The sequence below is a fragment of the Mobula birostris genome, chromosome 4 (genome assembly GCF_030028105.1).
Source record: "Mobula birostris isolate sMobBir1 chromosome 4, sMobBir1.hap1, whole genome shotgun sequence".
Classification (NCBI taxonomy): domain Eukaryota; kingdom Metazoa; phylum Chordata; class Chondrichthyes; order Myliobatiformes; family Myliobatidae; genus Mobula; species Mobula birostris.
The window spans coordinates 160,769,682-160,787,470 of record NC_092373.1 but is presented as its reverse complement, the minus strand read 5'-3'; the positions used below and the strand labels follow the sequence as shown (position 1 = coordinate 160,787,470).

The following is a 17,789-nucleotide window of genomic DNA, read 5'->3' as shown; positions in this document are numbered from 1 at the left end:
GCTAAAATGATAAAACACATACATTTTTATATAAAGCCTATTGTGATCAGACCTTTCAAATCACTAGGCTAATGAAATCATTTTTAAGTGGAAAATCAACAAATATGCACACAATAAGTTCCCAAAAACACATCTACGATAAAGACAATTTAACCCGATTTTTAAGAATTTGCTTTTTGATTTAGGTAGCAGAGTTCCATGGCTATTCATCATAAGGATACCCAGAGATCTATTTAACAGCACAGTTAGGGCCTTGGTTTAACATCTTATTAAAAAAAGTAGCATATCAGTGAGTGCACATCTCCTTGAATATTACTTGGGATACAAAACAAGGATATGGACTTAAACCCACCACCTTCTGAATTACAAGCAAGACAATTCTGTAGTGCAGCTAATAGAACCTCCTCCTCAGTGCCAGATATCCAGCTTCAATCCTGAACTTGGATGCCTTCCACATGGAGCTTGCACGATTTTCCTGTGACCAACTCGAGTGACCCTAGTACTGTCTATGTGGTGTTTGCATGTGTTTTATCAAATTGTGCCAACTCCCTTAAGTGCTCAGGTTCCCCCCACAAAGATGTGCAGATTGGTAGATTGATTGACCACTATAAATGACCCCTAGTGTGTAGATAAGAGGCAGAATCTCAGAAAAGCTGAAGAGACTGTGGGGAGAATAAAATGGGGTAAGTGGAAAATGGGTTTTTGATGCTTGGCAGAGACCTGATGGGCTAAAGAACGTATTTTCATATTTTATCTATGATCAAATTTTCTGCCCTTCTGTCATGAGAGTATATGCCAACATCATATCAATGTTACATTGATCTCTGGGGGATAAAATCCTATTTTTTAGGTGTTCAACTAATTCATTATTTCCAAAATTTCATATGATGCAAATTTTGTAACAATCAAAGCACTCCCTACAAAAGGGACTACTCCAATCCATGCACCATGTGTTTGTTAAGGATTTGTCTCAGTATTCTGACAGGTAGTTCCAACTGTACCACAGAAAGCATCCATCCTACATGCGTCACAGTTTGGTATGGTAACTGCTCTGGCCAAGACTGCTAGAAAATGCAGAGTTGTGAATACAGCTCAGTCTATCACAAAAAACAGCCTGCCCGCTATTAACTCCGTCTGTACTTCCTATTGCCTCAGAAAAACGGCAAACACAATCAAGGACCCCCCTCCCTTATTCCATTGAAAAGATAGAAAAGCTTGAGAACACGTACCACCAGGCTCAAGGTCAACTTTTATCCCGCTGTCATAAGACTCGTGAAAGACCTCATAACGTGAAAAGATAACTTCTTGATCTCACAATCTACCCCAACATGACCTTGTTGATTCGAACTTTCTCTGCAACTGCAAAATTTTAATTTGAATTCTGTTTTGTCTTCCTTTTGAACTAGTGTATCTCAATGTATTTATGTGCGAAATTATCTATCTGGATGGCATGCGAACAAAAGTTTTCATTGTATCTTGGTGTATGTGGCAATTATAAACCAACTCCCCAATAACAATTTATGTTGTCAGCAACAAGCTTGAACAGCACAAATAACACCCTTGCTCCCAAGGCCAGAAACCACAGCATTAGTCAACCCACATCCAGAAACTTTCAACCAATCACAAAGCACCAACTTGTTTGGAGCTGACGTATCAACTCCCTTTCCCTCACCACAGATGGTGCTTGACCTGAGTCCATCAACTGTGGTTCCATTCTGTAGGTACCTGGATCTACGTACTAAATGTAAAATGTTCATCTCACTTTTTTTGTGGAATATCCTCATTCAGCAAGTGTAACCATGAACTTCTACTTGCCTGTCACTTTACCTCTCTGACCCACTCCACTCTGGTCTTGCGCTCTCGTATTGCATCAGTAAAGCCCAATTCATGTTCTAAGAACATCATGTTTCAGCTGGCTTTAACTTAGCTTTCAGAAATCAATACTGACTCTGAATTTTAGATAACAACTTCTGCAACATCTTTTGTTGCCTGTGTCATTGTCAACCACTGATACTTTTTTTCATCTAAATCCATGAAATCCCAGCATCTCACTGATCTTACACTTTGCATTTTCTTTCACATTTCAATTTGTCTGAAACTTAAAACTTCTTTTACCTTTAAAATGTGTTCAATTCTGGTAAAAGGTCATCAATCTGAAATACTAATTCTCTCCAGATTCTCTCCAACCCCAGTGAGTATTATTGGCAGTTGTGTTTGTCATGTAACACAATATTTTGCATCTTTCTAAATGTAGTCTTCTCTTCAATATTGCTCAATTGGATATTTTAACAAGCCCAATTTAACTATTGCTTATATTTTCTCTGGGAGAAATCAAAATCAAAATGTTCTAAGCATTAACCTAGAAAAATGACCAATCATGTGAAACTCCAATCACACTTAAACAAACTTTCCCAGTTGTATCCTGACTGGTTACATCATGGACTGCTGTGTCAATTCCAACGCAGAGAAATGCAAGAGGCTGCAGAGAGTAGTGGACACAGCTTGGTCCATCACAGGCAGAGCACTCCCCACCAGAGAGAGCATCTACCAGAGACAGCACTGTCTCAAGAGAGCAACATCTACCATCAAGAATCATCACAACCTGGGCCACGACCTCTTCTCAGTGCCAACATCAGACAGGAGACCAGAATTCTTACACCACAAGTTCAAGAACAGCTACTTTCATACAGCCATCAGGGTCTAGAACCAGCCTGCATAACCCGAATAGCAACGGAACACTAAGGACTATCTCTTGCACTACCATGCACTCTGTGTGTTTTGTTTTGTACTACCATCTTATTTTTACACACATTTTTCTGTCTTATATAACATGTATAATTTATATTCCATATATTATCTGTACCTATGTGTCTGTGATGCTTCTGCAATCCAGTTTTCCATTTTATCTGTAACTGTTACATGCTCAAGGAGATCTGTTTTTGTGTGAGAATGCTGTAATGGTCTTTTGGAGGTCACCTGATGTGATTTTCCCACCATTGTGAGGTCACATGATGACATGTGCCCCGTGACTATATAAGGGTCGACTCCGGTGACGCAGTAGGGATTTTGAGTTTGTAGATTTCCAGGTAGAAGGTGTTGTGCCTCCGTTTCTGTTGCGTGTTTGCTTTTGTGACGCAGTTTCATTTTTAAAACGGAAGGAGCGTTCTCTTACAAGATTTGTATTATTGAACTGGAAATTTGTGGCTGGAAGTGCCAATCTACTCAATTCCGACAGTTTTGAAGGGAGAGTGAAGAATTCGTCGAAGTGAAAGATCGAGAGAAGTCGGCATCGCTTGGCAGTTTAATAAAGGATCGACCTTATTGAGTCTTCGTTGAAGAGAAGCTGCATTGAGATAACCCTTGTAAAAGCGCAATGAGTTCATGCAAAGGCTTTCTCTCTCTCTAAAAGGAATTTAAGGTCAGTCGACTTAAACTGTTTATTTTCGGCATCGGGAATCCTGTGGACAGAACCGGCAGTAAAGGTGCGTCGGTGAAGAAATCATTCTCCAGGGAGTCTCTCCCAATTGAATGTGTAAAACTGTTGGACTTTTGAAGTTATCACTTTAAGAACTGTATCTAACTGTATCGCTTTAAGAAACTGTTTCTGCATTTAACGCTTTAAGAGCCAGAGCCGAGTGGAGTTGATAAACGGCTGCGTACCTGTTTAATCTCCGGTCAAAGTTTTCCTTTGTTTTTTTTTCTCCTTATCGCTTATACGTGTTTAATAAATGTTTGGTTGTTTTTATAAAACCAGTCTCGATTAATATTCATTGTTGTCAGTTACATAACAGTAACTCACAGTACTTGTGCACATGACAATAAATTTGACTTGACCTGACATATCTGCAACTAAAATGCAATAGCATCGCCTATCAAGTTACACCTGTCATCTAATTTACTGAGTAAAAAATACATGTGGTACAAACTTGAAGTAATGAAAAAACATAATTCTACTCATGCTGCTAAGAAGTGTTCAATTGGGGATTGTACTTAGCTCACGTTTCCAGGCACACTTCCCAAATCCCAATTACTATATTGTTTATTAATTTTGCTTGACATCTTTCACAGAGAACACATCAAGTTTTGCTCACCCACTCATTTTATAATACAAAATTTGATCTGCTCAGTGCCACGTCTCCATTTAGGTTGAATTGTTGAATGAGCGATTACATTGATACAAAACTACATCAACCGTATTTTAAAAGTTACCATTCAGAGTGACGTAGTTCTGAGTTAACAGGGCAAGGGGCACAGTTCAACTGACTGAACATCAGCACTTTCCGGAGCTCAGGTCAGTGTCGAAAAGTGATGCTTTTGAGTTGCATGGGAGCACCATCTTGTTCATTCCCCTCAACATTCTAAGCTGAGTATGTAATGATAATTTATTCATCACACTGATTCAAAATCCAAGTCAGAATCTTTGACCTCTCTCCAGAATAACACTGAGGTGAGAGGCATATTTTATTTTCACTTGAAGTGTCCCAAGAAGGTGACTCATCATCACTACCATCTCAAATGCAGTAAGAGAGTACCTATAACTTCCATAACCCAAAAATAAATCATTTTTAAATTTGGTTTCGACTTGGCATGACAAACAAGGTCCAGGGATTGGGTATGACTCCTCAGAGCAGAAAAATAATAGTAAAATAATCCAAACAAACTTTTTGCCATTCCTAATCGTATCTTACCCCTTTCCAAAGAGTCGTCTTCTGCAGGCGTGCCAAACAAAAATTGATATTTAGCCTTTGCAACACTCTGTGCGTGTGGAGAAGTCTTGTTGATCCAGACAAATGTCTCAGTCTGAGGAGGAAGACAAGAGCAACAAAATTAGACAAACACAAAAATAATTTATTTGGTTAAGCACTTTTCGTGATTTCAGAACAGCCCAAAGTCTTGGACTGCCAGTGATCCTTATTAAAATATAATCATTGTGGTAATGTAGAAAAGATACAGAAAACATCTGTAAGAAAGCTACACATACTTTCGAAATCCCAGTTGTCACCAAACTCAAGCCTGGGGGTATTCCTTAATAGTCATTCCCAACTATTTAAAAAGAATGCATACACACACCCTCACACATAAATGGAGACACACATGGTAAATAAGTATTTTTATAAGCAAATAAGTATTTTATAGCATATATACATACATGTGCAGGTATAGAGAGACATGCTTAAACTACATGTGTACACAAAGACAAATATACCAACACACCAGTAAACAAAATCAGACACAAACATACCGGAATACAGAAAGCCACTTAAGCTAACAAGCAGACACATATGCTATGGATTCACGCGCACACACACACACTAGCAAGTATGCGCACAGATATATCCACAGTCATACACTTGCACGCACAAAGGTAAACAGAGATATACATAAGCAAATAAGTATTTACACATATGCATGCAAACACAACGAAACACCAATAATTTAAGACACATCTGAAGTTTCTTTTCTAATGTATTTTAAAGAGCTGGATGCAATTACTTTGATTACAGATGTCCCCCACTTTACAAAGGAATTGTGTTCCTAGAAAAGTCCATACCACAATTTTCCACAAAATGAAATACTGTCATCTCAGGAAACACAAGATATTTACTTTTTCTCACGTAAATTCAATGAGACTGAATTTTATTCCATTTCTCAAATCGCTGCACAATGATTTATGAATTCTTTAAAAACTGAACTCTATTACCTTAATGATTGTAATACGAGAGGTTTCTGTGTTAAATAGCCACAGGATGCAACAGGGTCTCTCTCTCAATTCTTTCTACTGTCTTTTAACAGTAGAACCCTGACTCCAAAGCAAGTTGCCAGCCCCCTTCACCCACCAATTCAGAAAAGGAAAAAAAATTATTGCCACGTCTGCAAAGTTCTGCCAATTCCCAAGGATTTACTCAGGAGCGGAAACATTTTGCGGTCTTCCTCAGGGATTTTGCTCACATTAATGCTGATAAACTATTTTTTATATATAATTTGGCATTTAAATCTTTGTGCATGCATATACATAGGAAACTATTAGAAAATGTGAAATTGGACTTCTTTGCATCTGTTCAGTGACTGTAAAATAAACAATAATTTTGGCTTTTGAAATGGTTTCTGCAAACTCTGTCAAAAATTGGCTGCATGCACTGCAAAGGAGCTGGGGCAAAAGGAGCCAGATTTATCCTGGTACAGTCCATTTGGGGATCATCACCACTTGCAAGTTGCCTTCCAAGCCGCACACAATCCTGACTTGGAAATATATCATCATTGCTTGGTCAAAATCCTGGACCTCCTTCCTAACAGCACTGTAGACATACCCACACCTCAAGCACTGACGCAGTTCAAGAAGGTAGTTCTCCACCACCTTCTCAAGAGTAACTAGGGATGGGCAATTAAACACTGGCTCAGCCTGCAAATCCCATATCCCTTGAACAAATACACTGGTGGTGGCTGTAAATAGCAGCATAGCTCCGAGATCCGTAGGCAGAGACAAATCTTGCCAAACAAAAGCAAAACCAAATTTGACACAGAATGCTCCCCTTCTCCCACTTACAGAGATGAGTTTGCTTGGTCTCACATCAGAAGAATAACCATCTGGGAGAAATATCTAAAGGTGGTGTGCATTAGCAAGCCACATGATTTACTGCTTTGAAGAAATGCAGACAGTAACTTAGGCTGTAAAATTAACATGGTTGTCTCACATTCAAAGAGTCATTTCTGCAAAGGAAGTGATCCTGATATTACCCTTGCCAGTTTAAAACAATACCACATTTCAACTTAAAGCCACAAAGTCATCTGGATCTTATTTTTTTGTCTGTTGCATATGGATCACAGTTACTTCATGTGATCGCTTTGTTTTGAGAATGGAAGTTTTTTCACACAGTCCAGTTCTTTACCTTATCACAATGATTGATTGGCTGATGCAACAACCAACACAATGTGAATGTTAATGGGCTGGATCATGCTGGCTACGGCTGGCAGTCCCAAAGAGAGCAGTCCATGTCCGAAATAAATCCTGGACTTTCCAAAGAGCAGCTACAAGTCCAGAACTTAATTCACATCACTTCCTTTGTCAGCACACTCCATTGCCAGAGTCAATCTGAAGTCCAGAGATGAAAACTTGTTTACTGAGATTCCCCAGCATTGCAATGAGGAATCCTTCCCTCCTATCCTCTGTGTAATAAATCAGGGCATAGAACTGGAGACTCCATTCTTTTTTTTACCCTACAGAATCAGAAATGGAAACTGATTCTTTAAAATATTGTTTGAACTGATTTTGTACTTTTTTCATTTCAGTTTTTTGAACAGTAAATTATTTAGAAACTCTTACATCAGATCTGAAAAGAGACAGTTCAGTCATTGCTTCGCTATCTCACAAAGCTGTCAGTTCATTGCAGGAAGTGGGGACTCAGCCACACAGCACCTGGGGCTCGGGACCTCACCATGCTTTTCCAGACATGTGCAGGGTCAGGAGGCCAGCACATGATATTGGACAGAACTTCAGTGTGAGGAATGACACGAATCTATTCCAGTCCTGTGAGCTCCCAGTTGGAAGATATAACCAACAGAGACATGCAGAAAGTGCATCCAGACACTGTGCAATTGACATTGTTGTGAGTCATCAGTGGACTTCACTTTGGGAGCTATCATCAGATTATTATAACTAGGAACATAAACAACATGTTGGCCTTTGGAGGATTTAGCAAACGAGTAAAGACATCTTGCTCCAATTATATAGAGCTTCAATGCAACCACATTGGAACATATTATGGTTTCAGTAAAAGGACAAATATACTTGTGATAGAGAGAATACAACAAGGGTTCAGCAAAGTAATTCCAAGGACAGGAAAAAATATCCCTGAGGAAATATTAAGCAGATCCAGACCCGTACACTCTTGAATTCATAAAAATGAGGAATGATCTCACAGAAATATAGAAAATTCTTACAGAGAGTGACAGGGTAGATGGAGAGTTATTCTTTCCCCTGTCTGGTGATGGTCATTCAGGACCGAGAAGAAAATTCTTCACACAGATGTTGCAGTTGGACTGAGAAGACTTTGTTATTGTGTACACTCAAATATATTTTTAGCTATTAAATGAATATATAGGGTTTCTGCAGGAAAATAGCACCCTTCCATGATCTTATTGAATGATAGAACAGGCACTAGGAGCCAAAAAGCTACTCTTGCTCCCATTTCTTCTGTTCTTATGAACATACAACATACTGTAGTTGGGCTTTCCTCGGGAAGTGCTTGCTATTTCTTTTATTTAATTTTTGTTAAACATTAAAATACAAGTAAGTACAGTGGACTCCAGTTAATTGCGACACATCGGGACCGGTACATTTTGGCCCAATTAAGTAGCCGCCAGAGTTAGCCAAAGTTTCATGGAAATAGTTAAAAAGATATAAAAAAAGACAAACTACCATTGAACTAAGTAACTAATTACATATTGAAATGAAACAGAATATATTAGAATACTACCAATTCCACTGCAATGATACAAAACCGTGTATTGATTCCTAACAGTTATTGATGGACAAATTCATTGTGTTAGAATGATTTTTGGGTTAGGTCATTTACATTTAGCAAATGGCTTTGGCTACCAGTCTTCTGCCTTTGAATATGTATTATGGATTTTAATTGGAGTACAGGTCTGAACAATGGATTCCTAAAAGCTGTGAACCCCAGTCCAGATGATGCTGGTATGGATACGAATCAGGAGGTGTGAGCTTTGTATGTAGTTTCAAAAGAAAGTATTGTCTGTACTTAGCACATAAATATCCAGTCCCAGGTTGGGCCAGCAGACCTTTCCACTGAAATCTTCTCCGTATGATGCCTGCTGTACCTTGTTTTGTTGAATAAAGCAGCAGTTTTGTATCTACCAGTACTTTTCTCAGGTGATTTCATTCACGCAACAACACAACATATGCTGCCATGTTCTTTTGATTGAAAATAAACCAAATCAGTACAGACACCTAGTGCAGATAATGGACTGCCTTCAAATAATGCTTTCAATGATTGCATCCTCCAAATCTTCATTTTCATTGTAACATTCAAAATAATAATAAATACCTTCCAACTCTTTGTAGTTCCTAACTTGTTGAAGTAGTGCAGTCATTTCAGTTTCATTCTTGGCTGTTTCTGGCATCTCCAAACCCGAACACTTGAAATCGCAGTAAGCAAAACAGTTCTGTATTATCTTACTGCTTATATCGCTCCACAATCAGTGGCAAAAATCATTGCATTTTGAACACAAGGACAGACAACTGACACTATTTAAAAACTCACACGTAGTGTCAAATAGTGACACAAGTTCACACAACTAACACAGTTAGAAACTGTTTGGCAACAATCTCCTATCCTAATTCAGCGGCATAGGTGTCCCAAGTAAATGAATGGATTCCTGGCTATTTTCTTGATTAGTTTTTGTTCTTTAAGAGTAGTCTCAAATTAGCAGTTGCCCTGAAATACTGATAGCCCAATTAACCAGAATCCACTGTATTCCCTTGCAGAGTGTGTAATAGATATAGTAATATCCTGTATGCCACATGGTTCTAGATTTACAAACTGCAATTTACAACTTAAGGGCTAAATGCTAGAATAGAAAATTTCATAGTATTAGCTCCATTGCCAAAGGTATTTTATGGTAATTAACTGTACAAAGTAAAGGTAAATGGCAAATTTAAAGAGAATTGTGAAATAATTACTTTATATTTTATTGTTGTTGAGAACTGGGCTACCTTTGAATGGACAATATTTGATCGTTTCTAGATGTGACTTTAATGAGGAAGTTCTTTCAAAGAGCTCAAAGGCACATTAAACCCAATGACTTTCTGTTCTCTGTGATTTAAACTAGAAATTTGGCTAATTCAATAACTACTTTGGCCAGAATTAGATGAATTCAATTGAGTAGTAGTAGATATTCAAACACATTCTCCCTGCAAATGAGTAAACTCAGCACGGGTGCCCATTCAGGGGTGCTATCTAGTGTTGCCTATTGCAAAGTGTGTGTGTGAATGTTGTTTGATGATGAAATCAGATTATGTACTGTACACGCAATTGATGCTGATGTCATGCCCATGCTGATGGTTTGCTGACTATGGTGCGGAATATGCAACTGAGAGAACGTGTATTCAAATCTCCCCCAGGGCGAGTATGTCTTGCAAATGAATTCAACAAATTTTGTAATTTGTGGGCTGGTGCCAGATAAATACGAACTCTCCAAATGGCATAAAAACTCAAATGATTCAGTTAAAGAAATCTGCTGCTCCTAGCCTGGGTCTCAGCAGCCTGCATTTGGTCTCAGAGCCCTGTGGGACTGCTCTACCTCTGCCTCTGGAAAGATGGTGGCTGAACTTCCACATCAGTCTTAGATTTCCTCTCATTCCTATTGATTCCAATGTCCCCAAAATTTAACCAGACTCAGTTTTAAATATACTTGTCAACTGACACCACATTCCAGACGATTAAGGATTTTCTCCTTACTTTGCTCTACAAATGTTCAACGCTTATTGTGAAACCATCCTCTGTTCTAGATTCCCCGCCACAGGAAAAAAGTCATGCTCTCGTCACCATACTTAACCACTTAAAATGTTTCTATTTGTCTAAATTCTAGAGAATTTGGGGTTATTCAATCAATCATTCCTCCTGGAAGAACATCCATATCCTATGACTCACCCGAGTGAATCTATGCTATAATTATCAAAGTACTTTATTCCTTTGAGAAGATTAATCTTTCATCCAATGCTTTTGATGTGGTTTAACAAGATCCCATATATTGTTTGTCAATCACCATCAGAAAGGGGCCAGTATTGAATGTTCATCCCTAATTTACCCCTGAGGTTAGTGGTTTACCATTTCAGAGGGCAGCTCAGAGTCTGAGATCCCGTAGGAGCCAGATTAGGAGGAAAACAGGCATCATTCCCAGAAAGTAGTTTGTGAATCAAATGGGAACAGCAAGATTTTCTGATTCTTATCCTCCATTCCTTCAGATATCTGCTAATTTTCTCCCCCTCCTACAAGCTAACTTTTGTGACTCTGTGTTAAGTTCCCCAGATCCCTCTGAAAATCCACCTTTACTAGTCTCTTACCAATTAAAAATGTTCTTCTGTACCATTCTCCAAACTCCCAATTTCATACTCCCACCCCCACTGCCAACTGCCACATACTTGCCCAATCACTTAACTGGTCTCTATCCCTTTGAAGTCTCTGTTTCCTCCACAGCTTAGTTTTCCACCTAGCTTTGCATTGCCGGTAAGCTTGCATACAACCCACTCAGTTCCATCCGCCTTGTCACTAATATATATTGCTGACAGTTGAGATCGACACACTGTTTCATGTCATATAATATTAATGTATATATAAAATGCCACCCCAAGGCATTAGAAACCAGAGAGAGAGGATGACTCAAGGACAAGGAATTTATGACTGGAGTCAGAAATCAATAAATTGCTGAAGGCTAGATCAGAGACATTCAAGTCTGGTGATCAAGAAAGTTACAAGGAGTCCAGGTACGATATGTGGAAGATCATTTCACAGGCAAGGTGGCAATTCCAGACTAAAACAACACAGAATACACTTGGATCAACACAAGATGCTCACCCGTTGTGGCAGGGCTTGAATACTATCACTTCTTATAAAGTTAAATCAAACAACATAGACGACAACAACGCATCATTTCCAGATAAGCTCAAAGCCTTCTATGCTCACTTTGACAGTCAAAACATGGAGGAAACATCACAAACTCCCACAGCTCCCGATGATCCTGTGTTTTCAGTCTCTGAGGCCAACGTGCAAACAGCAGGGGCGGCGCTAAGGTGTTGCTAGCTGGTGCTATAGCCCCAGCAGAAATTGCAATAGCACCAGCATAGCACCACCAATAAATTAATTGAAATTTCACATACAAATTGCAGCTGCTTTGCTTTCTCTGTATAGTTTTGAATACAGCTTGTTTCTCCAGTTGATCTAGTGAAACAGCGCCCCCAATTACCATAGCACCCACGCAGCAATAAAGTTATAAACTCTGGCAGATCCACTCTGCACGTCTGCTTATTCGTTCGTTGTCAATGTCTTGCCGTTGCAGTCCTCAAATCAGTTAAGCTGATCTAAGATCACTTAAGGTGGTGATGTCACTCATTCTCACTCACACGAGAGATTGATAGTATACATCCAGGCGCAGATCCGTGGTCTCGCAAGAATAACGGATGCCCCCCCACACATACATTGTGCTTTTACAAGCTAGTGTGGGCCTGGCACGTGCATTACTTTGGCCAGCATGAAAAATGGATCGATTTTTAGTGAGAAAGCGACCTCATCCAGAGGAATCAGTGGTGTCTCAGCCTGAGCATGTCTTAATTGAAAGTGACATGCAAAAAGAAGTATGTGGGGATGAGGACGACAGCAGTTCATTGAAGGGGTGTGAGGGCAAGGTAGAGGAACAAGAAATGGAGCAGGATTCGGAAAAGAACATGGATGAAGCTGCTCTTAGTGCTAGTGGGAATACTGTTAGCGATGTTAGCCAGCAGCCTGAGGAAGGACCCCATCGGCCAGCATTGAAAAAGTACCCTTCGCTGCTCGCAACAAGTTTGGCAATCAGCAAAGGAGTTTTATTCGTGGCTAGTTTGACTGACTAGAATATTCGATCACGAAAGATACTATGTTCTGCTTCGCATGCAGGCATTTCCTGTGTGGAGGACATGGGTTCCATTCTGAGTCTACCTTCACTGTCACCGGTTACTGCAACTGGCGGAAAGCTACAACAGCTTTCAGAATCCCCCATGCAAGTGCAGCTCATAAGTTTGCTATGAAGGCATGGGCTAAATTCAGATTGAGAAAACAAGATGGTTCAAGATTGGGAAATATGCTTGACAAAAGGACATGCAAACATTGTCCAAGAAAATCATGAGTATATGAGAGCTGTGGTTGAGTCTCCAGCAAGGACAGACAGTGAATGACACAGAGGAATTTCTAGCTCTAATGAGACCCTACTGCGATGCATTTATAGATTTATACAAACTAATCTGCATATCACTGACTCTACCTGTGACATCTGCCTCATGCAAATGGAGTTTCTCTTTCCTCAGACGCCTCAAAAACTACCTAAGGAATAGCAGCGGCGATGCTCGGAACAGCAACTTGGCCCTGTTGGCCATAAACAGCCGGAGGACCAAAGCACTTGACATCCAGAAAATCATTGATGCTTTCGCCACCAATCACAACAGACGGATTGTGCCTCTCTGAAAACATCAATGGTGAGTGCAGTTGATTTTTTTTAAAATTTGGGCCAAGACTAATGCTGATTATTATTATTATTTTGTGGTGGATACCCCATAGTCCCTATGTTTCCTGCAAATCATAAACTATTACACATACTGCTATTAAGCCTACCGGTTTTGCTTAGACTTCCAAGCGGTGATTCTGTTGATTTTTGTTTTAAATTCAGTAGCCGAATTAATTGAGGTATTGCATGGTCAGAGAACGATTTGTCCAACTCCTGGTAAAGCCTTGCATCTGTTGTTTGCCTTATTTGAATTTAATAACAGTGTATCTTTTGGCATTGTCTATGTAATGTGAATAGCAGTGGACACTGTGGGTTAGTGTTATGTTTTTCAGTTGAAAAGCACGCATTTGACGCTGATTGCGGGATTGGTGCGTGATTCACGTTGTGCGCTGTGGGTCGGATGCTCTGTTGGTTTGTTTGATAATGCTCTGTGTAGCCCGGGTTGTCTCCGATGCTGTTAACACTGTCACAGTTCACTTCTATATTATATCTATCAATTGCTGTTGCTTGTGAAACAACAGAGGCATTTATTGTAGGCACATAATGCTTGAAACTGACTTTTGAACGCCACGTGTCTGGCCTTGCGAATACATATTACCATAGGGTACATCCCTCAGCACCATCACTGAATAATTCAGCCCCATTGTAGCACCAGCAAGAAAAAAATCTCTGGCGAACAGCCTTCAGGAGAGAGAACCCATGAAAAGTATTTGGCCCAAACAAAGAACAATCAGACGAAGTACCACCCTGGCCAAACACTAAAGACCTGTACTGATAAACTAACGAGAGTGTTCATTACCATCTTTAACCTCTCACTTCGGCAGTCTGAGTTATGCTATTGCTTCAAACAGGCTTCAGTTATACCAGTGCCTCAAAAGAACTTGGTAATCTGCCACAATGACCATTGTCCAATGGCACTTACATCCACAGAGTTGAAATGTTTTCAAAATCAGAATCATGTTTAATATCACCAGCAAATATCAGGAAATTTGTTGTATTTGCAGCAGCAGTACAATGGAATACTTAGTAATAGAAAAAAAACGTGAACTAAAATACATGTGTATATATATTAAATAGTTAAATAAGTAGTGCAAAAATAGAAATTGTAAAGTAGTGAAGTAGTGTTCATGGGTTCAATGTCCATTCAGAAATCGGATGGCAGAGAGGAAGAAACCGTTCTTGAATCATTGACTATGTGCCTTCAGGCTTCTGCACCTCCTTCCTGATGGTAGTAATGAGAACACAGCCTGACCTGGGTGATGAAAGTCCTTCATAATGAATGCCGCCTTCTTGAGGGATTGCTCTTTGAAGATGTCACAGCGGCTAGTGCCCATGATGGAGATGACTAAGTTTACAACTTTCTGCAGCCTATTTCAATCCTGTACAATAGCTCCCCCCCATATCAGATGGTGATGCAGCCAATTAGAATGCTCTCCACAGTACATGTGTAGAAATTTGCAAGTGTCTTTAGTGATATACCAAATTGCCTCAAACTGTTAATGAAATATAACTGCAGTCATGCCTTCTTTGAAACTGCATCAATATGTTGGGCTCAGGATAGATCCTCAGAGATTTTGACACCGAGGAACTTGAAATTGCTTACTCTTTCTACTTCTGATCCCTCTACGAGGACTGGTGTATGTTTCTTCATCTTACCCTTTCTATCCTCAATCAGTTCTTTGGTCTTACTGACATTGAGTGCAAGGTTGTTGCTACTACACCACTCAACTAGTTTATATATCTTGCTCCTGCATGCTCTCTCATCACCATCTAAAATTCTGCCAACAATAGTTGTGTCATCAGCAAATTTATAGATGGTATGAGAGATCTGCCATCGATAAATTTTTGAGAGGTTAGTGAAGAAATGTATCAACTCCTGCTTGAGAAGTGACTTGGATCCACTCCAATTTGAAAAACAGGTCCACAGCAGATGCCATTTCATTGGCTCTTCACTCAATTCTGGAACAGCTGTACAGCAAAAATGCATACATAAGGATGCTCTTTATCAACTACAGCTCAGCATTCAATCCTTCATCCCCTCAAAACTAATCACAAGCTTCAACACCTTGGCCCCAATGTGCAATTAGATCACTGATTTCCTCATTTGCAAACCCCAGTCAGTTTGAATTGGCAATAACATCTCCTCCAGAATCTCCATCAGCGCAGGTGCACAACAAGGCCATGTGCTTGGATCCCTGCTCTACTCGCTTTATACTTATGACTGCGTGGCTAAGCACAGCTCCAATGGCATATTCAAGTTTGCTGATGACACCACTGTTGTAGGCCGAATCAAGTGGTGACAAGTCAGCGTATAGCAGGGAGACTGAAAATTTGGCTGAGTGGTTCCATAACAACCACCTCTTCAACAAGACCAAGAAGTTGATTATTGACTTCAGGAGGAGGGAACCAGAGGACGATGAGCCAGTCCGCATCAGAGGATCAGAGGTGGAGAAGGTCAGCAACTTTAAATTCCTTGGTGTTATCATTTCAGAGGATCTGTCCTGGGCCCAGCATATAAGTGCAATTATGAAGAAAGCATGGCAGTGCCTCTACTTCCGTAGAAGTTTGTGAAGATTTGGCAGTACATCTAAAACTTTGAAACGCTTCTCTATGGTTGCATCATAGCCTCATATGGAAACAGTGATACCCTTGAATGAAAAATAATATAAAAAGCAGTGGATACAACCCAGTCCATCATGGGTAAAGCCCTCCCACCATTGAGCATATCTACATGAAGCGTTATCGCAGGAAAGCAGCATCATCATCAGGGACCCTCCCCCCCCCCCCCCCCACACAAGGACATGCACTCTTCTCACTGCTGCCGTCAGAAGGATGGTACAGGAGCCTTAGATATTATACCACCAGTACCACCAGGTCAGGAACAGTTATTATCCCTCAACCAGCAGGCTTCTGAACCAAAGGAGGTAACTTCACTTGCCCCATCATTGAAACATTCCCACATCATATGAGGTTTTTCAGGGACTCTTCAGCTCATGTTCTCGATATTTATCGCTTGTTTATTTATTTACTTTTGTATTTGCATAGTTTGTTGTCTTTTGCACACTGGTTGAAAGCCCAGGTTGGTGCAGTCATTCATTGATTCTATTATGGTTATTAATCTATTATGGATTTATTGAGTATGCCCACATGAAAATAAAATCTTAAGGTCATATATGGTGACATATATTTACTTCGATAATAAAGTACTTTATTTTGAAATAAACAAGGCATCAAATGAGTACTTCATATTGGAATCCACCAAGGAGAAGGATATGGAGGACAGTGAGTTCAGTGAGCAGTGTACTGATATCCTACGGCATATTGATGACAAGGAAAAAAAGAGGTATTGGATATGCTGGATAAGTCCCCAGGGCCTGATGAGATCTATGCCAGGTTTTTGAGAGAAGTAAGAGAGAAGCTTGCTGGGGCTTTGACAGAGATCTTGGTATCCTATTTAGTCACAGTTGAGGTATGGTCCCAGAGGATGGAGAATAGCCAATATTGTTCCTTTCTTTTAAGAAGGGCAGTTTGGCCAAACCAGGAAATTATAGGCTGGCTAGTTTTATGTCACTGGTAGGTTAATTATTGGAGACATTTCTTAGGGATAGGACTACTCACATCTGGAAAAGCACAGACTTAGAAGGGATATTCAGCATGGCTTTGTGTTGCAGAGATCATGCCTTAAAAACAATTGAGTTTTTTTTTTAAAGAGGTGATGACAATGATTGAGGAGGATAGAGCAGTGACTTTAGAAAAGCATTGACAATGTCCACCATGATAAGCTGATTCAAACTATTATGACACCGGGGATCCATAAAGACTTCGTAGAATGGATTATAATTGGCTTACACACACAAAACAGAGGGTAGTGCTGGAGAAGTGTTATTCAGACAGGAAGCCCATGACCAGTGGTGTTTTTCAGGGATAAATGCTAGAACCTCTTTTGTTTGTGCTTATATTTAAACAATTTGAATGAAAAGGTGGGTGGGTTGATTAGTTAATTTGCAGGTGACACAAAAAATGGTGAATTTGTGAAAAGTGAGGACAATTAGTTATCAAAGGTTGCAAGATATAGAACAGTTGGAAAAATGGGCACAGACATGGCAGATGGAGTTTAATCCAAACAAGCAGTGGTATTGCACTTTGGGAGGTCAAATATAAAATGAAAGTATACAGTAAACATTGAATGTACAGAGAAATCTCGGGTCCAAATCCATAGCTCCCTGGAAGTGGCAACACAAATAGAGAGAGTGGTAAAGGAGGAGTTTTGCACATTTATCTTTATCAGTTAGGGTCTTGACTATAAAAGTTGGGTATACTGCAGTAGCATAAAGCTTTGGTTAGACTACTTTTGCAGTATTGTATACAGTACTTGTTTTCACATTACAGAAAGAATGTAAAAGCTTTGGAGATCCAGCAGAATGTTGCTGGAGTAGAGAATATAAACTATAAGGAAATGTTGGTCAGACTTTCTTTGGAGTGTTGCAGCCTGAGGGGAGTCCTGATGGAAGTTCAAA

General features: G+C 39.8%; 1 protein-coding gene across 5 annotated transcripts in view; it reads right to left on the bottom strand.

Annotated features, from left to right (window-relative positions):
- psd3l (pleckstrin and Sec7 domain containing 3, like) overlaps positions 1–17,789 on the bottom strand; it is a 532,485-nt gene that overhangs the window by 361,760 nt on the left and 152,936 nt on the right. For all 5 annotated transcript variants that reach the window (XM_072256350.1, XM_072256351.1, XM_072256352.1 and 2 more), the window contains one exon: positions 4,689–4,800. In XM_072256350.1, the coding sequence (XP_072112451.1) occupies positions 4,689–4,800 (112 nt within the window). The remainder of the gene's footprint in view (positions 1–4,688; positions 4,801–17,789) is intronic.